Raw genomic sequence first — 13,792 nt, 5'->3', positions numbered from 1 at the left:
TTCCCAAAATACTTTGAACCCACTTCATTGTTTTGAATTTACTTATTTTATCCACGTCATCTATATTTCATTTTGGAACAAAAAATAATAATTATGGGAACTTAGATTAAGACATGTCAATTATTAGTGGAGAATGGAGATTATGATTTGCTATAAACAAATAATCTTTAAGTTTGAGTTTAGGTATATATGTATATCCTTTTGAGTCAGAAAAGTGGGGTGTGGATGTGAAGAATCGAGTGTCAATTAATAGATTATTTAGTTTTCAAACTCTATACCTTTTCAAAGTAGTAAAATAATAAGTAATTTTAACTCTTCATAAAGCCAAAAGGCATTTAACTCTATCTAATATTCATATATATATATATATATGTATAGTGGTAAATTATGATAGAATCTTGACAATAGTCACATGTTAATGATATTAACTTTATTATAGAATTGATTATCCTTATATTTAATTAAATGTAATTTACCTCATTATGCTAATGAAAAAATACAAAAGAGTTTATCAAATCATAGTCAAATTTTATCAGGGATATTTTGGGAATAACACATAATAAATTCACCAGAACCCTACTGATGGAGTTAAATGTAAGACGGAACAAACCTCAAGGAGGGTAATTGTAATTTTTGATCTAATAGGAATGCATTTATAGTTATGTCAAACTTTAGGGGGTGTTGATGTAATTTACCCTATTATAAATTATGTTTAATTTTGGTTCGGCAGTCAGAATTGCCAGGCTTCGTTCTATATTTTCTAAAAGTATTACAAATCGACTTAAGAAATATGCACTACGTTTGTTTATATTTTTAAGTTATCTCCGGGATAAGTCAAAACATACTCAATGTTTGCCATCATACAGATACATCCTATCTGGGTGTTTTTAACTGTTTTAGCATAAATACATACATATATATATATATAAACACACACATATAAATAAAATATATATATAAAAAAAAGACATGATTTGACAATGAACAGTAATTTTTCTCTCTCAAAACACAACATTAAACATACAATACTTATTTTAAATTATCTCTAGAAGTAAATCCAAACATACATACTATCTCTAGCACATACTTATTTATCTTTGTTTTTCTCTCTCTGGTTCATAACCATGATTAAAAGTAAAAGAGTCATGGTGAATTCTACTTAATCATAGATGCAAAGTCGTTATTGTTTTTGCATGTGAAACCAAAACTTTAGGTGTAACTAAAAACTATGTGGAGAAAATATTGATTATCCATGTACAAACCTTAAGTTTTTGTACTGATTTTGTTTTACCGTGATAGATACTAGATAATATTAATTTACCATGATTTTTAAGATGCAGTAAAATTATAAACCGAGAGTAATTCAATTTTTTATAATATATATTTAAATTTGAAATTTCCAAGATTTCATTTACCCCATACAAATATATGCCTATCATAACAGCTCGTTCACACGTACGTACAACGAAAAATATAACATGAAGTCTCTCGTAATATTTGTTAATATATAGTCGCAAAAAATAAAATAAAGTCATATAAAATAAAATAAAATAAAGGATGTGGTGCTTTAAAAGAACCTCAAGTCATGGGGCTAGTATTTAAAGTGAGCTGCAAAGAATCTTTTTGCAACTATCACTCACTCACTGGGTTCACCCAAACACTTCAAAAGATGAAAGAGAGAGCCATGGGCACCATCCCTGCTGACACCTTTGCACTGGAGTTAAAGCAGATGGATGGCCACGACGCAGCCACCACCGCTGCCGCGTCGGAAAGGGCCAAATGGCTGCTCAGCTCCCCCAACCCGCCAGCTCCATGGCAGGAACTCTCCAGCTCCATAAAGGAAACCGTCTGTTTTCCTGCAGCGAAAAACGGACAACCTCAGGCAAACAGGCCTGTCCTCTTCTTGCAAGGCTTGTTCCCAATCCTTAAATGGGGAAGGAATTACAAAGCTACCAAGTTCAAGAATGATGTCATGGCTGGCTTAACTCTCGCCAGCCTCTGCATTCCTCAGGTATATCTATATATATATGTAACACCTTCTTTCTGATTCGTTCTCGAAAATATGGAAAACCAGCTTTGATCCTCCTTAATATTTGCAGAGTATTGGTTACGCTAATCTGGCAAAGCTTGACCCTCAATACGGTCTATGTAAGTAATGGATGAAAAAAATGCGGTAAATTACTCTATTTTCCATCTTGGAGGAAAGCTTTTGCTCATGATCAGCAAATTTGTGTAATATTTCAGACACGAGCGTGGTTCCGCCTTTGATATATGCTCTCATGGGGAGTTCGAGAGAGATTGCCATCGGCCCTGTCGCGGTGGTTTCACTGCTTCTTTCAGCTATGATTTCGAAGCTGGTCGATCCTAACGTTGATCCGGCCGCCTATTTAAGAATAATCTTCACTGTCACCTTCTTCACCGGCACATTCCAGGCGCTGTTTGGATTGTTCAGGTCGGTTTTCAAGCTTGTTTTGGAAGTGGGATTTTGCTTTTCTTGCCTATTTATTGTTGTCTGTTTTCTTGAATTTTTGACAGGTTGGGATTTCTGATAGATTTCCTGTCGCATGCTGCAATAGTAGGATTCATGGGCGGTGCAGCCATTGTAATTGGGCTGCAACAGCTGAAGGGATTGCTTGGACTTACCCATTTCACCACAAAAACTGATGTTGTGTCTGTGCTTGGAGCTGTTGTCAAAGCACTTCATGAGGAAGTAAGCTAATTACACTTTTCCAAACAAATAACTAAAAAGATCTCTACTTTTACCCATTTCATTACTTAGTTTGATTAAGATGGCGTTTGGCTAAACTTACTTAAAACGTTTATAAGTCCTTACGTATGTTCAGATAAAATAAGATCATCGAACTTATAAACTTCAATCGTCTTAAGGATCTTGTAAGATGTTTTGAAAAGTTGGCAAGCTTATCCAAACACGCTCTACGTCTCGTGGGCTGCGGTAAATTTTTCAAAACCTTTGACGAATTTTACATCTTGTCTGATTAACAGTGGTATCCATTGAACTTTGTCCTTGGATGTTCATTCTTGATCTTCATCCTGACCACCCGATTCATCGTAAGTAAATACCTATCTTTTCACTGCTCTATCAAGAAAATTTTTTACTGTCAGCCCTTTTGGTAAAAACGGAAACTGTTCGCAGGGCAGAAGAAACAAGAAACTCTTCTGGATACCAGCCATGGCTCCTCTTTTCTCCGTCATACTATCCACCTTAATAGTCTACCTGACGAAGGCCGACCGACACGGCGTTAAAATCGTGAAGCACTTCAAAGGAGGCCTGAATCTGAGCTCAGTTCATCAGTTGAACTTTGGAGGTCCATATGTTGGTGAAGCAGCAAAAATTGGGCTAATTTGTTCACTCATAGCTCTCACTGTCAGTGTTCGATCTCAGCACTTCTTCTTGGCATCTGTTTTCTTACAGCGGCATGTTATATTTGGACTGATGGATCTGAATTTGAAAGAACGACTTTAAATGACTACATTTCAGAAGAATTCAAAATCTGTAAATATTATATAATTCAACGAAATATAGTTCAAAATTAGAGTCGAAAGATTTAAAATCCGCAGTTCCAGAATCATGAATTCAAATGTCATTAACCTCAGTGTAATTTTGGGTGGAAAAATGTATTAATTTGAGTGTTGGTTTTGTCAGGAAGCTATTGCAGTTGGGAGATCATTTGCTTCCATTAAAGGGTACCATCTTGATGGGAACAAGGAAATGGTGGCAATGGGATTTATGAACATTGTTGGATCTCTTACTTCTTGCTACACAGCCACTGGTGAGACACTTCTCTTTTCAACTCATCATGTGTTGAATAACTGGAGATGTGGTATCGTTAATGAGCAAAATACTCTTTTATAAAAAAATAAATAGCGATTTACCTATCTGTATTTTTTAAGTACAACAATTTACTCCCTATGATTTTTAAAATGAAGCAATTTACCTCCTTATATAAGGAGGTAAATTGCTTCATTTTAAGAAGTACACGGGGTAAATGCTATATTTTTTTCATAAGGGGATAATCTGCTTATTTTCAATATCACAAGGGGGTAAATTGCTATTCATCCGTTGAATAACTAATGCTTTGTTTGGATTCATTTTTTTTTTATTTCATTTATACTGTATTTGATTAAATATATTTTTTGTCCTATAACTTAGGTTATTTGAATTTTTTATTTTTTTTAACTTTTTAAAGTACCATTTTGGTCTTGCGTTTTTTCAATTTTTGTTATTTCCTTTTTTTTTCTTCGAAGTTCACCTCCGATGGCGAGAAGGGTGCTCTCCAATAAAGAAAAAAGTGAATTTGTGAAAATTAAAAAGATGAGTGACCAAAATGCTATCCTAGAAACTTAAAGAACGAAATGTCAAATAGCCTAAATTACGGGACCAAAAATGCATTTAAGTAGCATTTGAACAAAAAAGTTTGAAGTAAGGGTTTCAAATGACTCTGTATTAAATGCATTTGAAATTCACTAAAATACCATAACATATAATTCACAATGAAAATTTCAGTAATTTAAAATTTGTTATAGCATGAATTTTTCAAATAAGTTTGGTGAATTTGTACTTTGAAGTTCCTATGTTCAAATTTGTTGATCCCGACACAACATAACTAAAATGATTTTGGAAAAATTCGCTTTTAAGAATGTGTGATAATGAAAACTTGCGTGTTGTGTGTCTCATTCATTGAGTGGTAATAAGGGAGTCAATACCCTGGTTGAAGAGTGGTCCTAAGTGATGAAATGAGACTACTTTCTGAGAGTGGTTGCGCAACAGTTGTTAGTTATTGTTGTAAGAGGCTAAAACATTCGTCATAATTAGAGGTAATAAAAAAAATTAAAATTGCTCAAAACTATTCGAACCAGAGTGAATCGAACTGTTTTTTATGATTTATTTTTCAAATTGTAATTTTAAATTTAGAGTAAAATAGAACCGTACTAACGTTTGGGTTTTAATTTAGAGTTTAAAAAATCCTGCCAGAAACCACACCTCACCGTTAAATAAATAAATAATTTTTAAATTATATATATAATAATTTGATAAAATAATTAATTTAGAAGAATTTCATATTCGAATTATATAATCCCAAAATTCACATATTAGCAAAGATCCATGTTACAAAGCTCATTTTTGTAATATTTATATTTGAACTTTTTACAAAAAAATATAAATATTTAATTCTTTAAACTCATTAAGATTTTAAGTCAATTTATTATTGCCGCAATATTTCATTCATTTTTTCTTCCCTGTTTTTTTTTCCTCTCTATTCTCGCTTACCTTTTCTTTATTCTGTCTTCTTTTATTTTTATTCTTTCTAAAATCGATCGAGGGCTTTTGTTAGATTAAGTGTTTTCTTGTTGAATTAATATATATGTTCTTATATTTTAATCCACTTAAAGTTGTGGAAACTCGAGAGTTTTGGTGATCTATGGTGCATAATATTGGTCTTTCTTACTTGCTGCATACAAATACTAGTTTCATATCTTGATTTTTGTTAGTTTTAACATCTTATTTTTACTATAAGTATTAAAACTGTCAAACCGCACAAAATTGCACCTTTGATTTTGGTTTAAAAGTAAAAATTTTATAAAATCACCAATAACAATTCGATTTGAAAATAACTTTAAAAAAAATCGAAACCACATATTAAGCATCCATAGTCACAATTTAAAACCACGGCAACTACTTTTGCCATACCTAAAAAATGATGGCGGATGCTGATTTAAACGGTTAAAATTTTTAAGTATTCACGTCAATTTTATCTGATAGTGATCGACAATATTGATTTATTACAACCTTGTGGCAGCAATCATATATAGTATATAGTGTAGGAACAAATCTATTCTTTCTATTGTAATGACCGCAATAAAACTAAGAAATACGGCTCTGTCCCTATCCGCGGACAGGTTCATTTTCCAGGACGGCGGTGAACTTCACTGCAGGGTGTGAGACCGTGGTGTCCAACATTGTTATGGCAATCACAGTCTTGATATCGCTGCTGCTATTCACCAGGCTCTTGTACTACACCCCACTCGCCATTCTGGCTTCAATCATCTTGTCCGCACTGCCTGGACTTATCGACGTCAACGCAGCCTATAACATCTGGAAGGTGGACAAGTTGGATTTCGTGGTCTGTCTTGGCGCCTTCTTCGGGGTCTTGTTTGGCTCTGTCGAAATCGGGCTTCTTGTCGCGGTAATTTTTCTGCTTCTATCTCTTCATTAATATACTCGACGTGCTTATTTGAATTTTGGGTGAATAGCGATTTTTCCCCATGTGATATTGAAAATGAGCACATTATTTTTTTATAAAAAAAATATAGCAATTTACCTAATATACTTTTTAAAATGAAAATAATTTATCTCCTTCTACAGGGAGAAAAATTGCTTCATTTTAAAAATCATAAAGGGGTAAATTGTTATATTTTAAAAAATATAAGAAGATAAATCGCTATTTATTTTTTCATAAAGGGATAATTTACTCATTTGTAATATCATAAGGGGGTTGCTTGTATTTTTCCGTTTGAATTTTTAGTGATGAATTATGTTCATTTTTAATAATAATTATTATTAAGATTTCAAAATAGGCGTAGAAAGATACTTGTGATTGGTGGGCTCCATCATACTCTATCATTGAATTTTGTTTACTAGATGTGACAACTGCTAAGACTTCATAGCACTGACAAGTTGACTTAGGGTCAATACGGTGTCGTGCTTTACTTGTAAATAGTGACTAGTGACCACCACTAATAATGAAACCAAAAATACATCCACTAGCTTATACCAATAATTCTTAGGCTTTTTTGTACTTTTTAATATGGGTTCAATATGATTTTATTTAAATAAATTTAAATGAATTATGGGTCTTATATAAATTTTAATGGGTTTTTTGTATTTAATTTTGTATTAATTTATCAAAAATAATTGTAGTGATCTATTGAATTTTACTGAAAATGTAAAACTCGTCATTTGATACAGATGTATTGTGAACTAATGGTAATATGTTGATAATAGCAAAAAGCCATTAAATAAAAAATTCATATTTATTCTCAATTGACTGATTACTGATTTATTGTACATTAAAAAAATCTTTTTTCTGATCAAATACATATTCACAATTAATTCATATGATGAGATAAATCTTCATCTTTTTTAGGACAATTTGGTAAGGGAATATGAACTTGACTTGTAATAAATCAGTGATAAATCAATCGGGTGTAGATATGAATATTTATTTAATTTTTTTTTGTTAATATCAACAAATTCGATGACTTATTTGTTAGATAAAAACGAACTCTAGGGACATTAGATTTAGTTTCTCAAATTATAATAAATTTATTTATAATTACACTAAATTTTATAAGATGACGGTATAATTATCTCTATAATAATTTATTAATTTTTTATTTAGTTATTTAGTTTATATTTCCATGGCTAAAAGCACAAAGAATTAGGTGGCTAGACATATGTCCAGGTTCAATGAATCTAAAGCTCTCCCCCAAAGCTGTTGCACTTTTCCCTTGGGTAATAAATCATGGGCCCCTCCATCTCAACTTTTGCGATTTAAATATATTTTTTATTCTATCATTTTTCACATTTTAATATTTTTATTTTTTAGAATTGTAAAAAAATCCTATAATTTTTTCATATTTTGCAATTTTGATCCTTTTGGTGTTGGATTTTGCCAAATTAATCAAAATATAAATCATATGCGTCTCACGTGATTCATTTAAATTGAAGTTTTTGTTCTGATTGGTTTACTTTTGCCAACATGAACGTAATTTTTTTTAAAAAAAAGAATAACTTGGCATATGGTCTTTTCCGGGAAAGACCAGTGTGAAATGTCAAAAAGTTACATGAATCTTCTACAACACCTAAAATATAAAGGATAAAAAATGCCACAATCGTAAAGAACACATGATTTATTCTGAATTTTTTTGCAAAATTCAACACTAGAAGAACTAAAATTGCAAAATATCAAAAAGTTACGAGATTATTTTACAACTCTACAAACATAAAAGATATCAATGCCAAAATTATAGGATCAAAACATATATATATATGTGTGTGTATGTGTCCAGGTTCAATGAATCTAAGAATCTTGTTGCCCTAATTTTTCACTTAAAAATTCGTACAGAAAGAGGCTTTTCCCAAGAGTGAGTGATAAGTAAGAAGTGTCAGAGCAACATGAACCTGAAAACGTGCCTTCCCTATTCAAACCACCTTTAATTATTCTCATCACCAGAGTATACGCCTGTTTCACTGCAAGATTATTTTTTATTTTGAAATTTAGTGTAATCATACATAAATTTTATTAGGGGTATGCAAATTAATTAACCGAACTAAATTGAACCAAATTTTCGGTTCAGTTCAGGGTTTTGTAAAATCGAAAATCGAGCCGAAGCTGGTATGTAGGGAGTCGTTATAACTTTTGAATTGAATCAACTTATTTTAAGCAGTTCAAAAATAGACAAAAAATATTATTTTCAACTTATTTTCAAATTTTAAGCATTTTCCAACACCTCCTTAGGAAAAAAAATTATAAATATTAAGTTGTTTTCGTAAATACTTGGATTTCAACTTTCACTGCTGCTTAACTTAACTTACAGCTTTCTATATAACTTGTTTACATTGATTTATGTAGAAATATCTTTCTAGAAGGTGTTGTCCATTTGTTACATTTCAATGCAATTTATCATGTTGTGACACTAGAAAAAAATATAATATTAATAATAAAGTGTCATTGACAATTTTGAAATTATTATAAAAATACATATTACATGACAGTAATTTTTATCTTGTCACTACATAATTATCAGATAAAGTTGTCACTAAAGTATAATTAGTTATGCATTTGTAGTGACAATACGATTAATATAATGACAATTCTGTATATACTTTTGTCACTAATTCGTACAAATAACAATTTTTACAAAATAGTAATAATTATTAAAATTATAAAATCTATTATTGTGACAAAATAAAATAAAATACTCATCACTAAATATATATAATTAATGACAAGATTAATATTGGATAAATTGTAATCTACCTACTTGTGTTATGAAAAATAGGCAAACAACCCCCTTGTGAAAAATCAAATAGCAATTTAACCCCCTGTCTTTTCAGAATATAGCAATTATTCCCCCATGTTTACCTCCTTAAGCAGGGAGGTACATTGCTTCATTTTTTAAAATACAATGAGATAAATTAATATTTATTTTTCACAGAGAGATAATTTGCTCGTTTTTAATATCACATGAGGGTAAATTATATTCAAAAACCCTATTAAAATCGTTACTTCTGTTATTAATCTTGTATTTTTTCTTTATTTTTTATTTTTGGGTAGTGTAAGTATATGGAAGAATGTTTTGGTATACATATTCGAAAATGTAAGAATGAAAGTGTTGAATGCAGGTGGGCATCTCATTTGGCAAGATAATATTGAGTTCGATCAAACCTAGTACAGAAGTACTAGGAAACCTTCCCGGGACAGACATCTTCTGCAACACAGTACAATATCCTATGGCCACCAAACTTCCCGGCATCTCCATTTTTCGTATTAATTCTGCAACACTCTGCTTCGCTAATGCTAATTTCATACGAGAAAGGTACACATGCAATACAATACATACATACATATGGGAAATTGCATTTTGTTCGATAATTTTGGTCCAATACGAGTTTAATGCAATTTATCTTTATTGTGATAATACAAATAAGTAAATTATCTTCTTATAATAAAAAAAAGGAGCAATTTACCTTTCTGTCTAAGGAGGAAAATTGCTGTTTTTTTAAAAAACACAGAGAGGTGAATTGCTGCATTTTAAAAAATATAGGAAAATAAATTGCTATTGTTTCTCATAGAGGGGTAATCGGCTCATTTGCAATACCACAGGTGGTTGCTTGCATTTTTCGCAACCCAATACGTTTTTTTGTTGGAGTTTTGGAAAATAATCCAATAACTTTAAAAATGTCTCGCTTTCGGTCGTCATGCCATCAACTTTCATTAGAAAATTGATGAAAAAAAGTCACGTGGAAATTTCCTTTCATTTTGAAAGGGGTAATAGCCATGTGACGTGTGTGTAGTATTTTCAACCGTATTCTTAATGAAAATTGGTGAGATTTTCTTTTTACAAATTACGAGTCTAATTTTTATTTTTTAAAAAAATCCAATAAGCAATAGGATTGGTCATGTGCTTGGTCTAAATTATGGGATGAAAAATATAATTTTTTTTACATAAATATACTTATTATACACGTACGAACATATGAATTTAGGAACATAAATAAATTATGGTGAAATTTTTATGATTATGTTTAAATTAATGTTTTTCCATATGATTTAGGATCTTAAAGTGGGTGGCGGACGACATGGAAGAAACTACTAAAGGAGGAATTCGTGTGATGATCCTCGACATGACCAGTAAGTTGTGTCCATAAATTCTATAAAATGAAATTAAAATAAAAATAAAAATACAAGTTAATAAATGTTAATTCTTAGACCTTTTCATTAGAATTGAATGTTAAAATTATATTACAAACTTGAACCCACATATTAACGGCCACGTGTATTTAACGTGTTGGGTTCAAATATTTTATTTCGAGCTTTTCATATTTTAAATTTATAAATCTCTTCGTAGACTCGAATTCTTAATTAATGATTTAATTTAAATATTATGTATAATTTATATTTTTTTGACCCAACCATAACATTTAACTCTCTCAGATGTGATGAACATCGACACTTCGGGAATTCATGCTATGGAAGAACTGCACAAGGAATTAATTTCACAAGGGATAGAAGTGAGCTCATTGTCCTAGTCGATAAATCTTTTTTTTTTAAAAAAATTATTTTTTAACATTTTATATTAAATTTTTGCAGTTAGCAGTGGCGAATCCCAGGTGGCAAGTGATTAGCAAGATGAAGGTGGCAAAGTTGGTGGATAAAATTGGATCAGGGTGGATTTTCTTCTCTGTAGCGGACGCTGTCGACGCTTCTCTTCATCTCAAAATGAATAGTTGTTAATAACCTTATAATTAGAATAATTCCATTTCTAATGGAAATCTTACTACATAAGATGTCCATCATTAAAACTTGATGTTGTCATAAGAATGTGAAGGAGGAATATGATGATCATAAGCCAATGTTAGTTCTTGCATTGTGAAGTATTGTACTATTTTACCTACCTCCATATACTCGATTAACATGGCTTTGTTTGTTATTGTTTTCACTTTATCTGCAAATATAGTAAATTAAAAAAGAAAAAAAGAAAGATAGTATCCAATGTCTGACTTGTTCACTAGCGATGACTAAGACATCGATTCCGAGCAAGTCAGATCGATTCTCTTGAGAATTGATTTTCGAGTGATTTTGTATGCACGCAAAATTTTGAGTAATTGCATTTCACATACCACAGTATAAGGGGTATTGCAAATTAGGTACCACTCTTTACAAAATTTCAATTTTGATATTGTACTTTATAGAGACTTGCAGTTTCGGTACCTCATTTTCATTTTGGTCCCTAAACTTTCTAAAAGTGTCAATTTAGTCCCTAATTTTTTTTTTCAACAGAACTATTGTTAGAATAGGTGACCAAAAAGTCAATTACATTGGCCTTTATGTAATCTGTTCCAACAATTTCGGTGTAATTGTAACATTATCTATGAATAAAGTGAGTATTCGTTATCTGGCAATTTTATTTGTTGTGCTCACTCATTATGTTTATAAGCTTAACATCACAACAAAGCCCACAAATCAAATTGTACAACCTATGTAGTTGGGCTGCGCATTGGATGGTGGCCATAAAACCAATTTCTGAAGGTTAGATTTGAAACGTTTCAAGTCGAGGACCTCGAGACTGGGCATCGAGAGTCCTATTGAGACTTGCACTAAAATTGCATTCATTGGATGAGTGTCGTGTTTCATCGGCGACAGACGTTGGACGTCTATGCAATGTTAGTGGGTGGTTGACAAGGTTGTCAAGCCAACTGAACTGACTAGCGGGAAGTCATCATATGGAAGCCTTGGAGGCTTGGTCGGTATGACTAGATCTTCCTGGCTCCGATAGTACGGGATTAGTCCTTAAACTTGAGGAACCATGGCAGTTGCATGCATGTTTTGGTTGTATCTTAGATTTGATGAAAGATGACCGTATCTTGGATGCGGTCATTACAAGTCCTGTTCAGTGCAATCAGAATATGTAGTGAGGATGATGGGTTTCAAGATAGAATCCGTCACCTGTCAGTATATGACAGTCGAGTATCCTCTGCGCTTTGAGATGGTTGGTGCTCTTAAAGTCTATTCCACAGCGATTAGTTGAGTAGGGAATGGTTTCTACATCAGTCAATAAAGCAAGCGCATCTGAGTTATCGAGCATAGTATCTAGTCAAGGATGGGAACCGATGCCTAATTTCATGCCTTAGACTTAGATTGGGAGACGGATTATGGTAGGACCGTACCCGTATGGTACTCGAGGGCCTAAGTGTTCACGCCAACATTCATCTAGTCTCTAGTACTATGGACCGTTGCTAGACGGCCACCCATGGTGACGGGAATTTTCGATTAATGGTTCATTGGAAAAAACTTAATTAATTAGATTTAATTAATTATTGTGTTGGACACAAGCCCAAGTGTATCTGAGGATAAACCTAGATGGAATTGGTGGAATTAGTTTAGAATTAATTCAAGAAGAAATGAATTAATTTAATTTGATTAAATTAATTCAAGGAGAATATATATAAATGATTTGATCATTTATTTAGTAATCCATTTGATGGATGACTCAAGAATTAATTAATTGGATTAATTAATTTTTGGCTTAACACCTTTAAATTAATTAGATTAATTTATCGAGTTTGGCTTAATTAATTGATTGGATTAATTAATTAGTATTTGGCTTTAGATTTATTTAACTGGATTAAATGAATCAATTGACTTTGGTTGGGCTTGATTTAATTTCATTAAATCGAGCCCGGTACATATTTGAAGTCCAAGCTCATTTGAGGGTAGTTGGAACAAGTTAAGAAGGAGTTGAAACTCCTCACTATGATGAACATGATGGAGGAGTTATTTCATCATGGTTGGAGGTTATATGAATATGGTCGTATAGTTTGCCTTGGAGGCAAACTTAGTAGTTATTGAATTTTGAATTCAATTGTATGTGATATACAAAACTACACACATATCCATCATAACCACCACAAAACCACGAATTTTCTCTAAAAAATATTCTCCTTTAGGTTTTATTTTGAATTGAATTAAAATTAGAACACAAAATAATTCAAAAGCACTAAACAATAGTGTTGTGTTTGGAGTTGTTTTTCTTCTTGGTTCTTTGTTCTATCTAGCAATAGAACAAGAACTTTACCTTTTCATTTTGTGGACAACTTAGAGAAATTCTTGTAGCACCCCCTACTCGCTACATCTAATTATCACTATTTCGTCATTTCTTTAATTAGAACTCATTCTATAAGTAATTCTCTTTCAACCCGTAAAATAAATTCTAACTTATCAATATAATATACATATCACAAAAGGTAATGGATACCTCCAAAAGTTTAAATTTACCTTCACTAGATGACCTCATGTGCATAACCTCAAGAAAAGTAGTACCACAACTTTAAATACCAACCCGATAAGAAACTAGAATATTTAATAACCAAACAGCAAAAAACTCTGGTTTCAAATGTCACGACTGACCCACCTAATAAGAACGACGGCACGGCTCAAAGTTCAATGTGGCTAGTCAATGTGACCTATATCCTGAAAAGTACGTGGCA

At 31.9% G+C, this 13,792-nt stretch overlaps 1 protein-coding gene across 1 annotated transcript; it reads left to right on the top strand.

Moving 5' to 3' along the window:
* LOC105176882 (low affinity sulfate transporter 3) lies at positions 1,569-11,244 on the top strand. The gene is made up of 12 exons (XM_011099825.2): positions 1,569-2,011; positions 2,100-2,148; positions 2,245-2,452; positions 2,536-2,710; positions 3,004-3,069; positions 3,155-3,385; positions 3,665-3,791; positions 5,920-6,206; positions 9,428-9,621; positions 10,360-10,436; positions 10,740-10,816; positions 10,896-11,244. The coding sequence occupies exons 1-12, from the start codon at positions 1,586-1,588 to the stop codon at positions 11,037-11,039; spliced, it is 2,061 nt and encodes a 686-aa protein (XP_011098127.2). The 5' UTR covers positions 1,569-1,585; the 3' UTR covers positions 11,040-11,244.

This window comes from Sesamum indicum, linkage group LG2 (genome assembly GCF_000512975.1).
Source record: "Sesamum indicum cultivar Zhongzhi No. 13 linkage group LG2, S_indicum_v1.0, whole genome shotgun sequence".
NCBI classification, from domain to species: domain Eukaryota; kingdom Viridiplantae; phylum Streptophyta; class Magnoliopsida; order Lamiales; family Pedaliaceae; genus Sesamum; species Sesamum indicum.
The sequence above is the reverse complement of the archived record's forward strand: the minus strand, read 5'-3'. Positions and strand labels throughout refer to the sequence as shown.